This window comes from Ziziphus jujuba, chromosome 5 (assembly GCF_031755915.1).
Source record: "Ziziphus jujuba cultivar Dongzao chromosome 5, ASM3175591v1".
NCBI classification, from domain to species: Eukaryota; Viridiplantae; Streptophyta; class Magnoliopsida; order Rosales; family Rhamnaceae; genus Ziziphus; species Ziziphus jujuba.
In genome coordinates this window covers 11,899,128-11,911,129 of record NC_083383.1, presented here as the reverse complement: position 1 = coordinate 11,911,129, position 12,002 = coordinate 11,899,128, and the positions used below count along the sequence as shown (strand labels likewise).

At 34.7% G+C, this 12,002-nt stretch overlaps 2 protein-coding genes across 4 annotated transcripts; one reads left to right on the top strand and one right to left on the bottom strand.

Annotated features, from left to right (window-relative positions):
- Positions 1–1,940: 1,940 nt before the first annotated feature.
- On the top strand, positions 1,941–5,386 carry LOC107420971 (uncharacterized). Of its 3 annotated transcripts, none has more exons than XM_048476421.2 (4): positions 1,941–2,405; positions 2,507–3,051; positions 3,500–3,586; positions 5,005–5,386. In XM_048476421.2, exons 1-4 carry the CDS (start codon positions 2,160–2,162, stop codon positions 5,276–5,278), a joined length of 1,152 nt encoding a protein of 383 aa, XP_048332378.2. In that variant the 5' UTR covers positions 1,941–2,159; the 3' UTR covers positions 5,279–5,386. The 3 variants fall into 3 exon arrangements, with proteins under 3 accessions (XP_048332378.2, XP_048332379.2, XP_015885561.3); XM_048476422.2 differs by having other exon boundaries at positions 2,495–3,047; positions 5,005–5,208; XM_016030075.4 differs by having other exon boundaries at positions 1,943–2,405; positions 2,495–3,051.
- A 1,600-nt stretch (positions 5,387–6,986) lies between these two features.
- On the bottom strand, positions 6,987–11,119 carry LOC107420970 (probable beta-D-xylosidase 7). Its single transcript, XM_048475098.2, has 6 exons — positions 10,648–11,119; positions 10,095–10,394; positions 9,473–9,642; positions 9,270–9,346; positions 7,900–8,664; positions 6,987–7,812 (listed from the first exon to the last, which is right to left on the bottom strand). The coding sequence occupies exons 1-6, from the start codon at positions 11,062–11,064 to the stop codon at positions 7,220–7,222; spliced, it is 2,322 nt and encodes a 773-aa protein (XP_048331055.2). The 5' UTR covers positions 11,065–11,119; the 3' UTR covers positions 6,987–7,219.
- Between the last annotated feature and the right edge of the window lie 883 nt (positions 11,120–12,002).

Below are 12,002 nucleotides of genomic sequence, written 5' to 3'. Positions count from 1 at the left end.
TCCAAATCATATGGATTCTACTAGAAAATAATTATTAAAGTGTTCAACTTTGAACAATTTATTACACCATATAATCGATACAATAAGCCATGCATTTTTGTTTTTTCCAAATTGAAGTTTGTCCTATGGAATAACTTTTTGTTGAGAATTATTACCATTACTATTTATCCAGACATAGCTGTGAATTGGAATGTATATTTATTCTGTTTAAAAAAAAAAAAAAGAATGTATAGATTAATTTTTTTCTGAAATAAAATTCCAAGTAAGTAATAAGCATTACTTTGATTAAATTTCATAATATGCAAGTAAGGATGGCAATTTGCCCTGCACGGTCCGATACCCACGGTGCACCGTCCATTTTTTCTGAAAATTCTGGGATGTAGGACGGACTCGGGGCAAATGCCTAAAAATCGAGTTGGGGATAGGCCGGAGACGGGGAATAATAATCCTGTCCCGAACCCGTCCCGATATATATATATTTATTTATTATTTCCCGATATATATTTATTTATTATTATTTTTTTTACAAAATTTTATTTATGTAAAATTATTTTCTTCTTTTTTTCATTTATTTTTTTAAATATGTATTTTATTATAATTGTAAATTTATTTCTTGATATATTTTATTATATTTTTATTGCATTATAGTCATTTTTTGTATATTTTAATCATAAAATATTTTTTTTTTATATAAATTTCTAAAAAAATATCAATTAAAAAACAAAATGGAGAAAACCATCTCGCCCCGTCCCCGTCTCTGCCCCGTAAAATCTCCGATCCCGCCTCGCACCTAAAGAAACGGAAAAAATCACAGGGATGGAATGTAAAATTTTTCACGATGACGAGAATAGAATTTTAAAAACTGACCCCGTCCCGCCCTGTTGACATCCCTATATGCAAGTCATTGAAAAATATGTTTAATATATATTAATGCTGACCAAACGTTCTATTACCTTAAACTTTGAAATAGATGGTGACTTAAATTTTGAAATAAATGGTGATTTGATATGATATGAAATATAGTGAACATAAAATATTGTTTTCAGATAGAAAATGTTGATTTAAATGATTTCCTGTCGTATAATAACAATCAAGGGTGGAGCAAACTGAGGAAAATTGAACCTCTCGTTACTTTATAGGTGGATAAATTTTTTTATGAAAAGGGGATTATATTGTTAGTATGGATTTCCATTGAATTGTAAAGACAGATTAATAAAAATATACTAATTCAAATGATATATTTAATTTAAAATTTAATAGATTTAATATAAGTTATAGATTTTAAAAAATATAATATATTATTATAGAATGTCATAGATTTCATAATAAATTTAGAATCCAACCAAATTTTAAGAATCAAAATTAAATTTTATATTAATATATATATATATATATTTTTATAATTTCATTTTAAATCATAATTTTTTATAATATTTTAAAATCAATAACTTTATTAATATTTTTAAAATTAAAAAATAATAATAAAATTCTAATTGAATATACATAAATTTTAATAGATTTTTATAAAATTTATTAAAATATTTATACAAATTTTTTTAAAATTTAAATTAAATATCTTTAAATTTTAAACTTTTTTATTTAAAGAGTTTTTGAATCAATATTGGAAGGGCTCTTTTTTTAAAAAAAAGACATATAATGTGATTTATAATGTATGATTAAAACGCTCATGCAACCTCCATTTTACTACTCATATATACGAAAAAAAAAAAACTAACCTCTACTGCTGTGCTGCCCCCAAATAAAACCTCCCATTTTCTTGTATTTTTTTTTTTTTTGTCCAGTCAATATTATAAAATTAACAAATTTGTTAGAATGTATTTATATTGTTTTAGTTTTTAATAACACATTTAAAATTTAACAAATCATAAACGAAGAATGAGTTTTTTTTATTTTATTTTTTTCTGCCATAGATCATTAGATCAAATGCAGGAACCGGACGGAATAGAAAAAGCAGAAAAGGGCGAAAGACTGAACGAACCGTACAGAATGAAAACGCACACGCTCAGTGACGTCTTGTCTCCCCCAAAACGCTTTTCGCTGTCTAACAAAAAGCTTTGAATTTGCAAAAGAAATGGTGAATCCTCCGGTCTCTTCCCCACCTAGCCTAGATTCTGCCACTCTATCACTCTCTTCCTCCAATGGCTATTGCATGGAGGCCATTGTTGCCTCTCCTCATCGTCTCTGCTCTCATCGTCCACGAAGACTGGCTTTCAACTCCCTCTTGCAAAACCCTCCCAGGCGAACCTATTACTGATACCCAACACCACCTGGACGAGAACGACGACCTCAAGGTCATGATCGTCGCCGATCTACTTCTCTCTGGCTCGGAAGCTCGTTTCATCGACCTCCTTTTCCGAGACTACTACATGTCCAAATTCTTTAGGGTAAGGTAATTTCATCTCTTTCTCTCTCCCTCTCTTTGTTTGTAATCTTTTTTTTTTTTTTTAATTTTTTGGTTGAATTTGTTAAGTAGAAGTCGTTTCAGAGTTTGAAGCCCGACATGCTGCTAGTGCTCGGAGATGTTTCGGCGAGAGGTTGGGAATTGTCGACGACGAAATGGTTGTCCGTGGTGGACCAATTTCATCGAATGCTGGGTCCGTTTTTGGGTCTCCCTCTTCATGTGGTTCTGGGTGATAGGGATATCGGAGAGTGCGGCAAACTGAATGCTAGATCGGTGGATTGGATTTCTGGGAGATTTCCAGGTTTGGATTCTGGAGGTTGTGGTGCTTTCGAAATCGGTAATGTCAGCTTTGTTTCGCTTAATTCTGTGGCTTTGCTTTGTGGAAGCAACGATTTGAGGTTCAGTATTGAAAGGGTTATAGAGAGTGAAAGTTTGGATCTAGCAACGGAGTTCGAAAGCATAAAAGAAGGAATGGACGAGTCCAGCAAAATCAAGGAGACAATTCGTGAATTTGGGTGGAGAGACGATGCCATTCCATCTGGGTCTGGTCCTGTCCTTTTACTTCACTTCCCACTGCGCCAAATGGCAACACCCAACTGCGATAGGAGTTCAAAGACCCTAGATGGCAGGTAGCTAACCTTTCATTTTGGTTTACTTGGAAGTTAGGTATTAGCCAGCTCGTTCTTACATCTAATGCTGCAAAATAACATCATTAAGTGATAAAATTCGATAGAAAATAGTAATTAGAGATCCAGTTTGATTGAAACTAAAGAGCTTGATATACAACTTGCTATCCTATGCTTTTAGCTCAAAGGCTCTGCTTCTTTTTTTATTTTTTGTCATGATAGTTTATCAAGTTGCGAGTTTTAGATGATGAAAAGTGATATTATTCAAGACGGCAATACAGTTAGACTCGTGTTAAGTGATTTAATTTGATGTTATCCTGTTGCCATCATGGCAACAATACTGCTTTTACAGGGTAATGTTTGATTTATGCGATTAGTGTCCTGGCTTTAATTTTTGATATTTAATACTAGAGATCTCAATGGGATAAATTATGTTGAACCTCATGTTTAGGTGGTTTGTCGGGACTGGGCCGTACAAATTGCTGCAGAGTCTCCCTCCAAATGCTACTGAATACATCTTTCAAGCGCTTAAACCGAGGTAAGATGATGTTCTTGAGTTCTTGACATTTAATCACACACACCCTTTCTTTCTTAATAAGCATCGCGCTCATACGGTGTTCTTTCATCCATGTGGTTTTCAATTATATTTATTCATCATTGCTATTTTGGTGGCTCATGTGAGTGCAATTTTTGTGATGCAGTCGATGCTTTGATTTTTTCTAATTTATTTATTTATTATTATTATTTTTTTCCTCCTTTCTCTTTTGAATTATCTCTCAATATTGTTGTTCAAGTTGGTAATCATATACCGTGTGCTTAAGCATATATTTTCTTAGCCATCCCATTTGTCCTATCAACATGGTCCTTCAGGTACTTAACAAGCTGTTGAACTTACTGCCAAATCAGAAAGAGGCAAATTTTTTGTGAGAGGTCCTAACCACAGGAATTCCCCTTGTCTCTCCTCTGTATGGAGCCACCGTAATAAAAATGAGAATGATGCATAGAGAAGATGGTTCTTAGAGATTACATTTTCCTCATTATTTAAGTGACATCGCCCATGTCCTTATCAGTGTCCTATCCAATCAACAAGGGCATTTAAGTGAGACTTGATTGATTATTATATTATGTTTAATATTGTCTGTTTCTCTAATAGTTCTCTTCGTATTTGAACCGTTCATTATCCTTGTCCCTGTCAGTGTCATTTTCTTTGAACAGAAGCATATGATTGAGTTAATTGATTGGTAAAGATGTCTCTTTTGGTAGTCATTGTTTTCATCACATGTACTATGATCGTATGTTTTGTATTTTAACAGATTCCATTTGTATTTCAAGGTTTGTACTAAAAATATATATTTTGTTTAACTAGATATTGTTTACGTTACACAATGCAAGACAATTCCTTACTAGATATTGTTTAAGTTACATAATGCAAGACAATTCCTTACTAGATATTGTTTAAGTTACATAATGCAAGACAATTCCTTAGTCTATTACTTTACAACAGTCCTCTTAATATTTTATTTAATGTCACCATCAGTTCCTAAAAACTCATGGTGAGTTGAGAATGCCCTGATTTTTGAGCTACTACAGCAGAATTATTGCTTGGCTATCATCCCATGTTCCTTAACCAATACTCACCCCCCTTAAGCTTCTAGTTGTGTAAAACTAGAAGTTTCATGCAAGTTTGGTGCTGTAGAGTTAATCTTATTGTTGCTTTATGCTTATATGCCTGAAGTGATTGACCAGGGGGATATTCTTCTGTCAAAAGTTGAATCAAGGTTTTCCCAACATGATTCTTGTTGTTGATCAGTTGGTACACATTTCATTTATGTTTTCTCTATCAGTTTATGAATTGCACTGCCCATCCTTATTTCACACATTTGCCGTCATGATATTTTGAGTCGTTTATAGCTTCGCTTGTAAGCTGATTGATTGCATTCTTGCTTCCCTTTGCAGGATCATTTTCAGTGCACATACCCATGAATTTTCTTCTTACTTTCATCCAGATGGAACTCGGGAGGTGACTGTTCCAGCCCTGACATGGAATGCAAGGGATGACCCCGGGTTTATTGTTGCCAATTTCCGTAGGAACAATATTGCAGTAAGTATCAGCTACTGTTCTCTTGTTAGGGAATCTCGACTGATTATGGGGTATGTCTATGTCATGGTTCTGTTTGTTGTAATGATGGTTTTCTCAAGAAGACTACTATTAATATGCTCAAGACAATGATAAATTTAATGTGCATTACACATGTACAGGGCATAATGTCTTAAAAGAATTTTGTATTATACCTCAGCTTTTTTTTCCTAAAGAAAAATTTTTCTTTATTGTGGGAAAGAGGTACTATGTCGGATGAGGTTTACTATTCTGTGGCACTAGCTAGTAGCGAAGGTTCATTAAATTTGCTGAGTTTTAGCCGAGGATCTAGGGTCGCTTTATTACCTTGGGGTGGTGGGAGATAGGGTCTTTAAATGGAGTATAGTACTAACATGACGTTGGTAATTATTATATAATCATCCAACTTTTGATGAGAGATGACGTGTGTTTTGATTGGACTTGCTTTGGATTCATTGAACTTGTTGAGTGTTAGTAGTCTCTCTTTAAGTCATCTCCATTCATAGAGTTGCCTTTTTGTGTGCCTGGAGATAAAGAAGAAAAAAATTGGCTGGTTTCTTTCTTTCTTTATTTATTTTTATTAATAAGGAAATAAGGGTAAATATTGAAGTTTAGTGTACTAGAAACAAGGAGATTACCAAAAGCACTGATAAAAAAGAGTGGAACTTTCCTGTCCTAAAACTCTGAAAATTAAACCATGAACTGGTCACCCTTTAAGTGATTATAAACACAGAACAAACATAATTTAATAAATTTCAAAGGCAAGCCTGTCAGAATTTGATTTATCCAAGGCTATTGAATAAAAAGTCTCATTTGGTAACCTCGGTGAGGTAGCATCTGGAATGCCAATCAGTCTAAGGCTTTGTTAGACAAATCTGAAATAATTGATTGACGAGGCTAAACCTGGTTGATTTCCGAATCTTGACAAACTTGGCAATTTCTCACTACTTTTTTCCTTTTTACTCTGAATGTCTCTCTTGCACTTGTTCATTGGCTTCTCCTATAATCATTGCTAAAAACAAAAGAATTTATTTTGGGTTTTTCAAAGCTGGAGAGTTATTTAATAATAATGAGAAAAATAAGTGCCCAGCAATCACATTTGGATTTTAATGTAGCTCGGGGTTGAAGCAGCCACTGCCACTATGTGGAGTAGTCATATCATTGTCCCTTATTCAAAATTTTTTTAATTAAAAAAGTAATACTTCACACTTCCAGAGTAGGAAATTATAATTCTATTCTATCAAATATTTGAAGACGATTATTTATTTATTTATTTTGGCAAGAAGAATAAAGTAATTCAGTTGTACGACAAAATTAGTAGAGAATTTTCTTAAAATATTGCAAAGTTAGGTACTGTTGTATTTTAACTCTTAGGACGACGCACAAGATTCCTAAAATTCTTTTAGGACAGGGCAAAGATTTACAAGTCGTAAGAATATAATCAGGCAGGCCTACAATCTCAACAACTTCATTAAAGATATTAAAGATTCGGGATTGGGGTGTGAAGGTATCTTAAGAACTTAGACAAAACTTACAGCACCCTTTTTTTTTTTTTCAAATGATTTCTTTTTCTTTTGCTTTTTGATGGGAATTTCTTGCTACCTACCTGAAATCTTGTTATATCAATCTAGACATACCAGACCAAAATTTACATTTTTGCCATACTTGTGTCAAATTTTCACTCTTTAAGATGGGGATAGAAGGACCTAGTCTTGAATAAATTCAAATTCTATGATATAATTGGAGAGGTGGAAATTCAAATTCTATGATATAATTAAGGTGGAAATTGAGTAAGAAAAAAGGGAAAGAAAATCATCCGAAATTGCTTAACTTCCAAAGACTGTCATTCTTATTATATGTAGTAACTGCATCATTCTTACAGTATTACCTACATATATGATGAGGACCACAATATTCTTCAGAAGATTGAATGCAGAGTAAAACTAAAATTGCTCAGTGGTTACCAAATGGAAAAAATAAAACTTCAATATTGGATGTCTTCCTGAACCAATTGTAAGTATTAGAATGCAACATGGATAGGGTACTCAAAAGTTATTAGAATGCAACATGGATGGGGTACTCTACGTCTCCTACAAGCAAGACATGAGAACCTTCTTCCAGAACCATCAAACCATCTTCATTCCCACTGCTAAAGTGCTCACAAGGGTTCAAAACGAATTGAACTTCAGCTTTTTCTCCTCCATTTATTTTCACACTCGAGAATCCTACCAACTGTTTCACCGGATTTCCGTTTCTTGGTTTTTCCTGCCTCACGAAAAGTAACACCGAATGCTTACCTGCCATATCTCCATGATTTCTAACACCAACAGTGACTGAGAATGACTTTGCTTTGCATAATTCTTCACCCAACTCCGAAACTAACCGGTAACCAGCAGCAGAGTCTGAGTTCTCAACCTTATCAACAGATGATGATAGACTAAAATCGAGCTTATCATTGGAGACAGATGCAAACTCATAAGAATGGGTGGAGTAGCTGAGGCCATAACCAAATTCATACACTTTGGGGCCTTTGTAGAATCGGTAAGTTCGTCCGGGGTAGCCTGATGATGGTTGAGCCCTCATCCTCATGTCTGTCATTGGAATTTTGGTAAAATCTTGTGGATACCAAGTGATTGGCAATCTTCCCCCTGCACAGAAAACATAAAATTCAAATCAAAATTTCAGCTTTCTTGTTGCTCTTCTTCTGTTAAAGCTTTCGAACATTGAAAATTCACCTGGATTATGATCACCAAAGATAATTTCTGCAACTGCAAGTCCTCCAGCTTCACCTGGATAACCAGCCCACAAGATGCCACCGATTTTGCTATCATACTTGGCCCAAGTAATATCAACTGGACCCCCAGAAAGAAGCACAAGAACAACTGGTTTCTTAGCAGCTCTGGCTACGCTGGTGATAAGTTGCTGCTGCTTACCAGGGAGCTGTAAGCTAGTTCGATCTAGTTCCTCTTTCTCTTGTGTTTGGTCCAATCCCATAACCAAAACAACGAAATCAACCTTCTTTGCAATGGCTACGGCTTCATCAATGTTAGCCGACGTGCAGTTAACTGCATTGCAGCCTGGGTGGTAGATTGCATTGTTTACATAACCCTGTAACCCCTGTAATGGGGTAATAGTTTTGCATGGAGGGCCTGCATAGTTTCCGATAAGCATTGCGGCGGAATTGGCATTTGGGCCAATGACAGCGAGTGAAATGGTTTTTGATTTTGGCAGTGGAAGGAGTCTAGCTGAGTTCTTTAAGAGGACAATGCCATCTCTGGCAGCATCAAGAGCGAGATCCTGATGATCTTGGGAGCAAACTTGGTCAGCACCAATGTGACCAAACGGCCTTTTTGTTGGATCACCATCAAAGAGACCTAATCTCATTCTAACAGCAAAGAGATTATGAAGAGCCCTGTCTATTTGAGCCACATCCAGTTTCTTCTGCTGAACTGCTTTCTTGGTATGGTTCTGCAGGTATGAACCACAGTCGACATCCATTCCTGTAAATATTTGCTCCAAAATTTAAGTACCAAAAACACAATGAAAACCAAAAAAAAGAAGGTTTTGAACGGAGGCTTTGGTATTATGAAATAAGCCCAAACGGCCATTTTGAAGGGCTGAGGTCCACAGGGCCATGGCCGAATTATTGGTCCAGGTACATGAGCTATGGTTCTATTGGTTCTATTTGCAACCATCGTTGTTAGTATTTACCACCTATCTTTATTATTTTTCATAAATTTGCAACGTATATTTCTTTCTGGTGAATTTTCTAAATTTTTAAAGTTCAATAGGAACAGCCTAGCTAATAACCTTGACTTCCAAGCAAAGTCCAAGAGGGAGGGTTAGTGGATGAGTGGTCACATCTAAGACACAATGGTCCAGATCCATAAAGTGAAGGAATAATGCGTAGAAAGCCAATAACAAAGGAGAAATTTTTAGTAAATGGTCAAAAAAAAAAAAAAAAAAAAAAAAACTCATACGGAAAACATAGACACATGCATGCCAAGTATCTCACGTTTCTAAGCTAAAAGATGAAAGCGAAGTGTTAGAAAACCAACCAAAATAAAAAAAAAAAAAAAAGTTAAATAAAAGGGTCCCACATTACCTGCATCTTCTGGTGTTTTAACAATTTTTTGATCTGTGTAGATGATGGACACCGCATCACAATCCGACGTGATGTACCTGATCAATTTCATCCAATCCAAAATTAAACACATTGTTGATCAATTTTTGGGCAGCATTGCAAGAAGTTTAAAAAGTTATATAAGACAAATACATATATATATATATATGTATAGAAATAAATACCCATTGAAATGCCATTGTTTTCTAGCCTTGTTAGTAAGGAGATTGAAATCAGCGCAGTTGGGGACCCCATTCACGCGGTTATATGCGCACATTATGCCACTTGCTCTGCCTTTCTCTATGCAACTCTGGAATGGTGGCTGATATGTGTCTGCCAAATCTTGCTGTGTCACCTGTTTGTATATGCATACCCAATCACAGTCACAACCCAACATTATTTCCATTTAGTATATGCCGAATTTATATAGAAGCGCATATTAGTCCACCACATTAAATACCATCCCCTTTTAATTAACAACAAAATTAACACAAGTCAATAGCAATGATCTCCATGACTTCCCACTTTGATCAGGTTCACATTCATTTAACATATTTAGAAAGCAAAATCAGGAACGTGCAAAACCCAATAAAGCATGTATTCTATTCTATCTATCAATCTGATTTTTCAAAGTGACAATGGCACTTTAAACGAGTAGGAAAGGAATCTTACAGTTCGGCAGCCAATGGGATACAGTTAATTAAATAATAACATTGTAGAAAATTTTGACCAATGGTTGAAAAAGCCAAAATATATATATATATATATATATATTTATTTATTTATTTAAAAAAAAAAAACACGTACTTTGGCATAAAAAATGAAGCGATTGATCCCATTCCATTTGTCGAGATCATAAGCGGTGAAATGCTTGCAACAAGCCGAAGCTTGAAGATGATCACCGAGCTTCCCACCTTGGAATGAATCACCTTGAACCCCTCTTACAAATGCCACTGCATATTCCCCTGTTACCAATGGATCTTCTCCTGGAGTCTCTTGCCCTCTTCCCCATCTTGGATCCCTATATATGTTAATATTCGGAGCCCAAAATGTCATTCCCTTCGCTTGCCCAGCATTGTAAGCTGCTCTTGCTTCAGTCCCAATCACCTTCACCAAACAAAACAAAAAAACAGCAACAACATTCACAAATCACACAACAAATCAATACGTTTCCGAACAAAAACAGAGCACTTCAATGCCCTGTTTCTTGAACAAGATTTAAACTAGATTGGACTAGAAAAAGGAAAAAATAAAAATAAAAATTCAGAAATCACACAAATCAATACTTTTTCTAACATGAACAGAGCATTTTCATTAATGGGTCCTGATCCATTTTGGCATTAATGACTTATCTTCTTACCTGACCGATACGGTACCATAGACTGGCATTGAAGGAAGCGGCGGTGAGAATGACCTGAGGGAAGCTGGTGGCGGCTTTAATGGTGGAGTCGAGCTCGACGCCTTTGCCTGCGTCGGTGATGCCATGTAAGGCTTCGGACCACCACTCGTAGGCCGGAATACCGAGCCGGGGAATGGAAGGGGCAGAGTCGACGAGTTGGGAGATCTTCTCGTCTAATGTGAGGCGGGAGACGAGGTCATGGACTCTGGTAGTGATGGGCAGGTCGGTTTTGCAGAATGGGAAGGATTTTGTGGATGGGTTCGAGGCATCGCAGGCAAATGGAGGTGGAGATGAGTGGGCATGGCGGAAGAGAACAAGAATGGTGAAGATGAAGAAGAAGAAGTTGGTGAGGATGAAAGTGAGAGTGAAGAGTCTCATTGTTTTGTTTGGTTTTGGTTTCTTGAGATTTGCAGTGACTGAAAGTGAGAAGGAGAAGTATAATTATATTTGTATATATATAGGCCATTGAGTCAAGTCCAAGCACGATGTTTTTTTTTTTTTTTTTTTTTTTTTTTTTTTTTTTTCAAGTGTATTTTCTTTTAGTTGTTAAGCTAGTTTTTTTCCTCTCTATTTTTTTTTTTAATAAATTTTTATTTTGAGGGGTTGAAAACAGCCAAAGTACTATTAGATTATTGATATCACTCTTTTTATGACCAAGAAAAAATAATTGATGTAGAGATAAACCAAAAAAAAATGTTTTTTTTTTTTCATCTTTCGTCTTCCTTGTTAATCTTCCAAGAGATAAAGTAAACAAATATTTCTTGATATATATAAGAAATGATGATAATGATAATAATAATAAATCAATAGTTTTGTATTATTTTGAGACAAAACCTGGCCTGGCATTTGTATCTGGTCATTAGGATTAATGACTCTGTAAATTCATGGGTCGAATTATTATTATTTATTGGATAAAATACTAAAATCTCATCCATGATAGGAATGAAGGCATTATCTTTCTTATTTTGATAATTGAAATAAAAAAATAAAATAAAAAAAGAAAGATTTTCGATATTGATAAATTGCCATTTTACAGTCAATATCATTTACAACATCTAAGATAATAAAAGGATTATAAATAAAATTCATGATAAATGGGTATTTCTTCTATTAACTTTTGAAAAAAAAAAAAAAACTTTTGTGGCAAAATTAATAAGATCCCATCTTTTGTAAATGGATATATATTTTCCGGTTACTAGATTTATGAAACTGTTTTAAGTTTATATTTCATATTGAACAATGTCATGTTGCTAAACAATCGGATAAATTAGTCCTTGTAAATATTCAAGATATTCACTATCTTTTTTTTTTTTCAT

Bases quoted from the DNA above. Each gene is read 5' to 3' on its own strand.
- LOC107420971 (XM_016030075.4), top strand. From the start codon at position 2,160: ATGGCTATTGCATGGAGGCCATTGTTGCCTCTCCTCATCGTCTCTGCT. The intron at 2,406-2,494 runs GTAAGGTAATTT...TTTGTTAAGTAG, and splicing joins ACATGTCCAAATTCTTTAGG to AAGTCGTTTCAGAGTTTGAA. The intron at 3,587-5,004 runs GTAAGATGATGT...TTCCCTTTGCAG, and splicing joins TTTCAAGCGCTTAAACCGAG to GATCATTTTCAGTGCACATA.
- LOC107420970 (XM_048475098.2), bottom strand. From the start codon at position 11,064: ATGAGACTCTTCACTCTCACTTTCATCCTCACCAACTTCTTCTTCTTC. The intron at 10,395-10,647 runs GTAAGAAGATAA...TGTTTGGTGAAG, and splicing joins TATGGTACCGTATCGGTCAG to GTGATTGGGACTGAAGCAAG. The intron at 7,813-7,899 runs GTGAATTTTCAA...TTTTCTGTGCAG, and splicing joins CTTTGGTGATCATAATCCAG to GGGGAAGATTGCCAATCACT.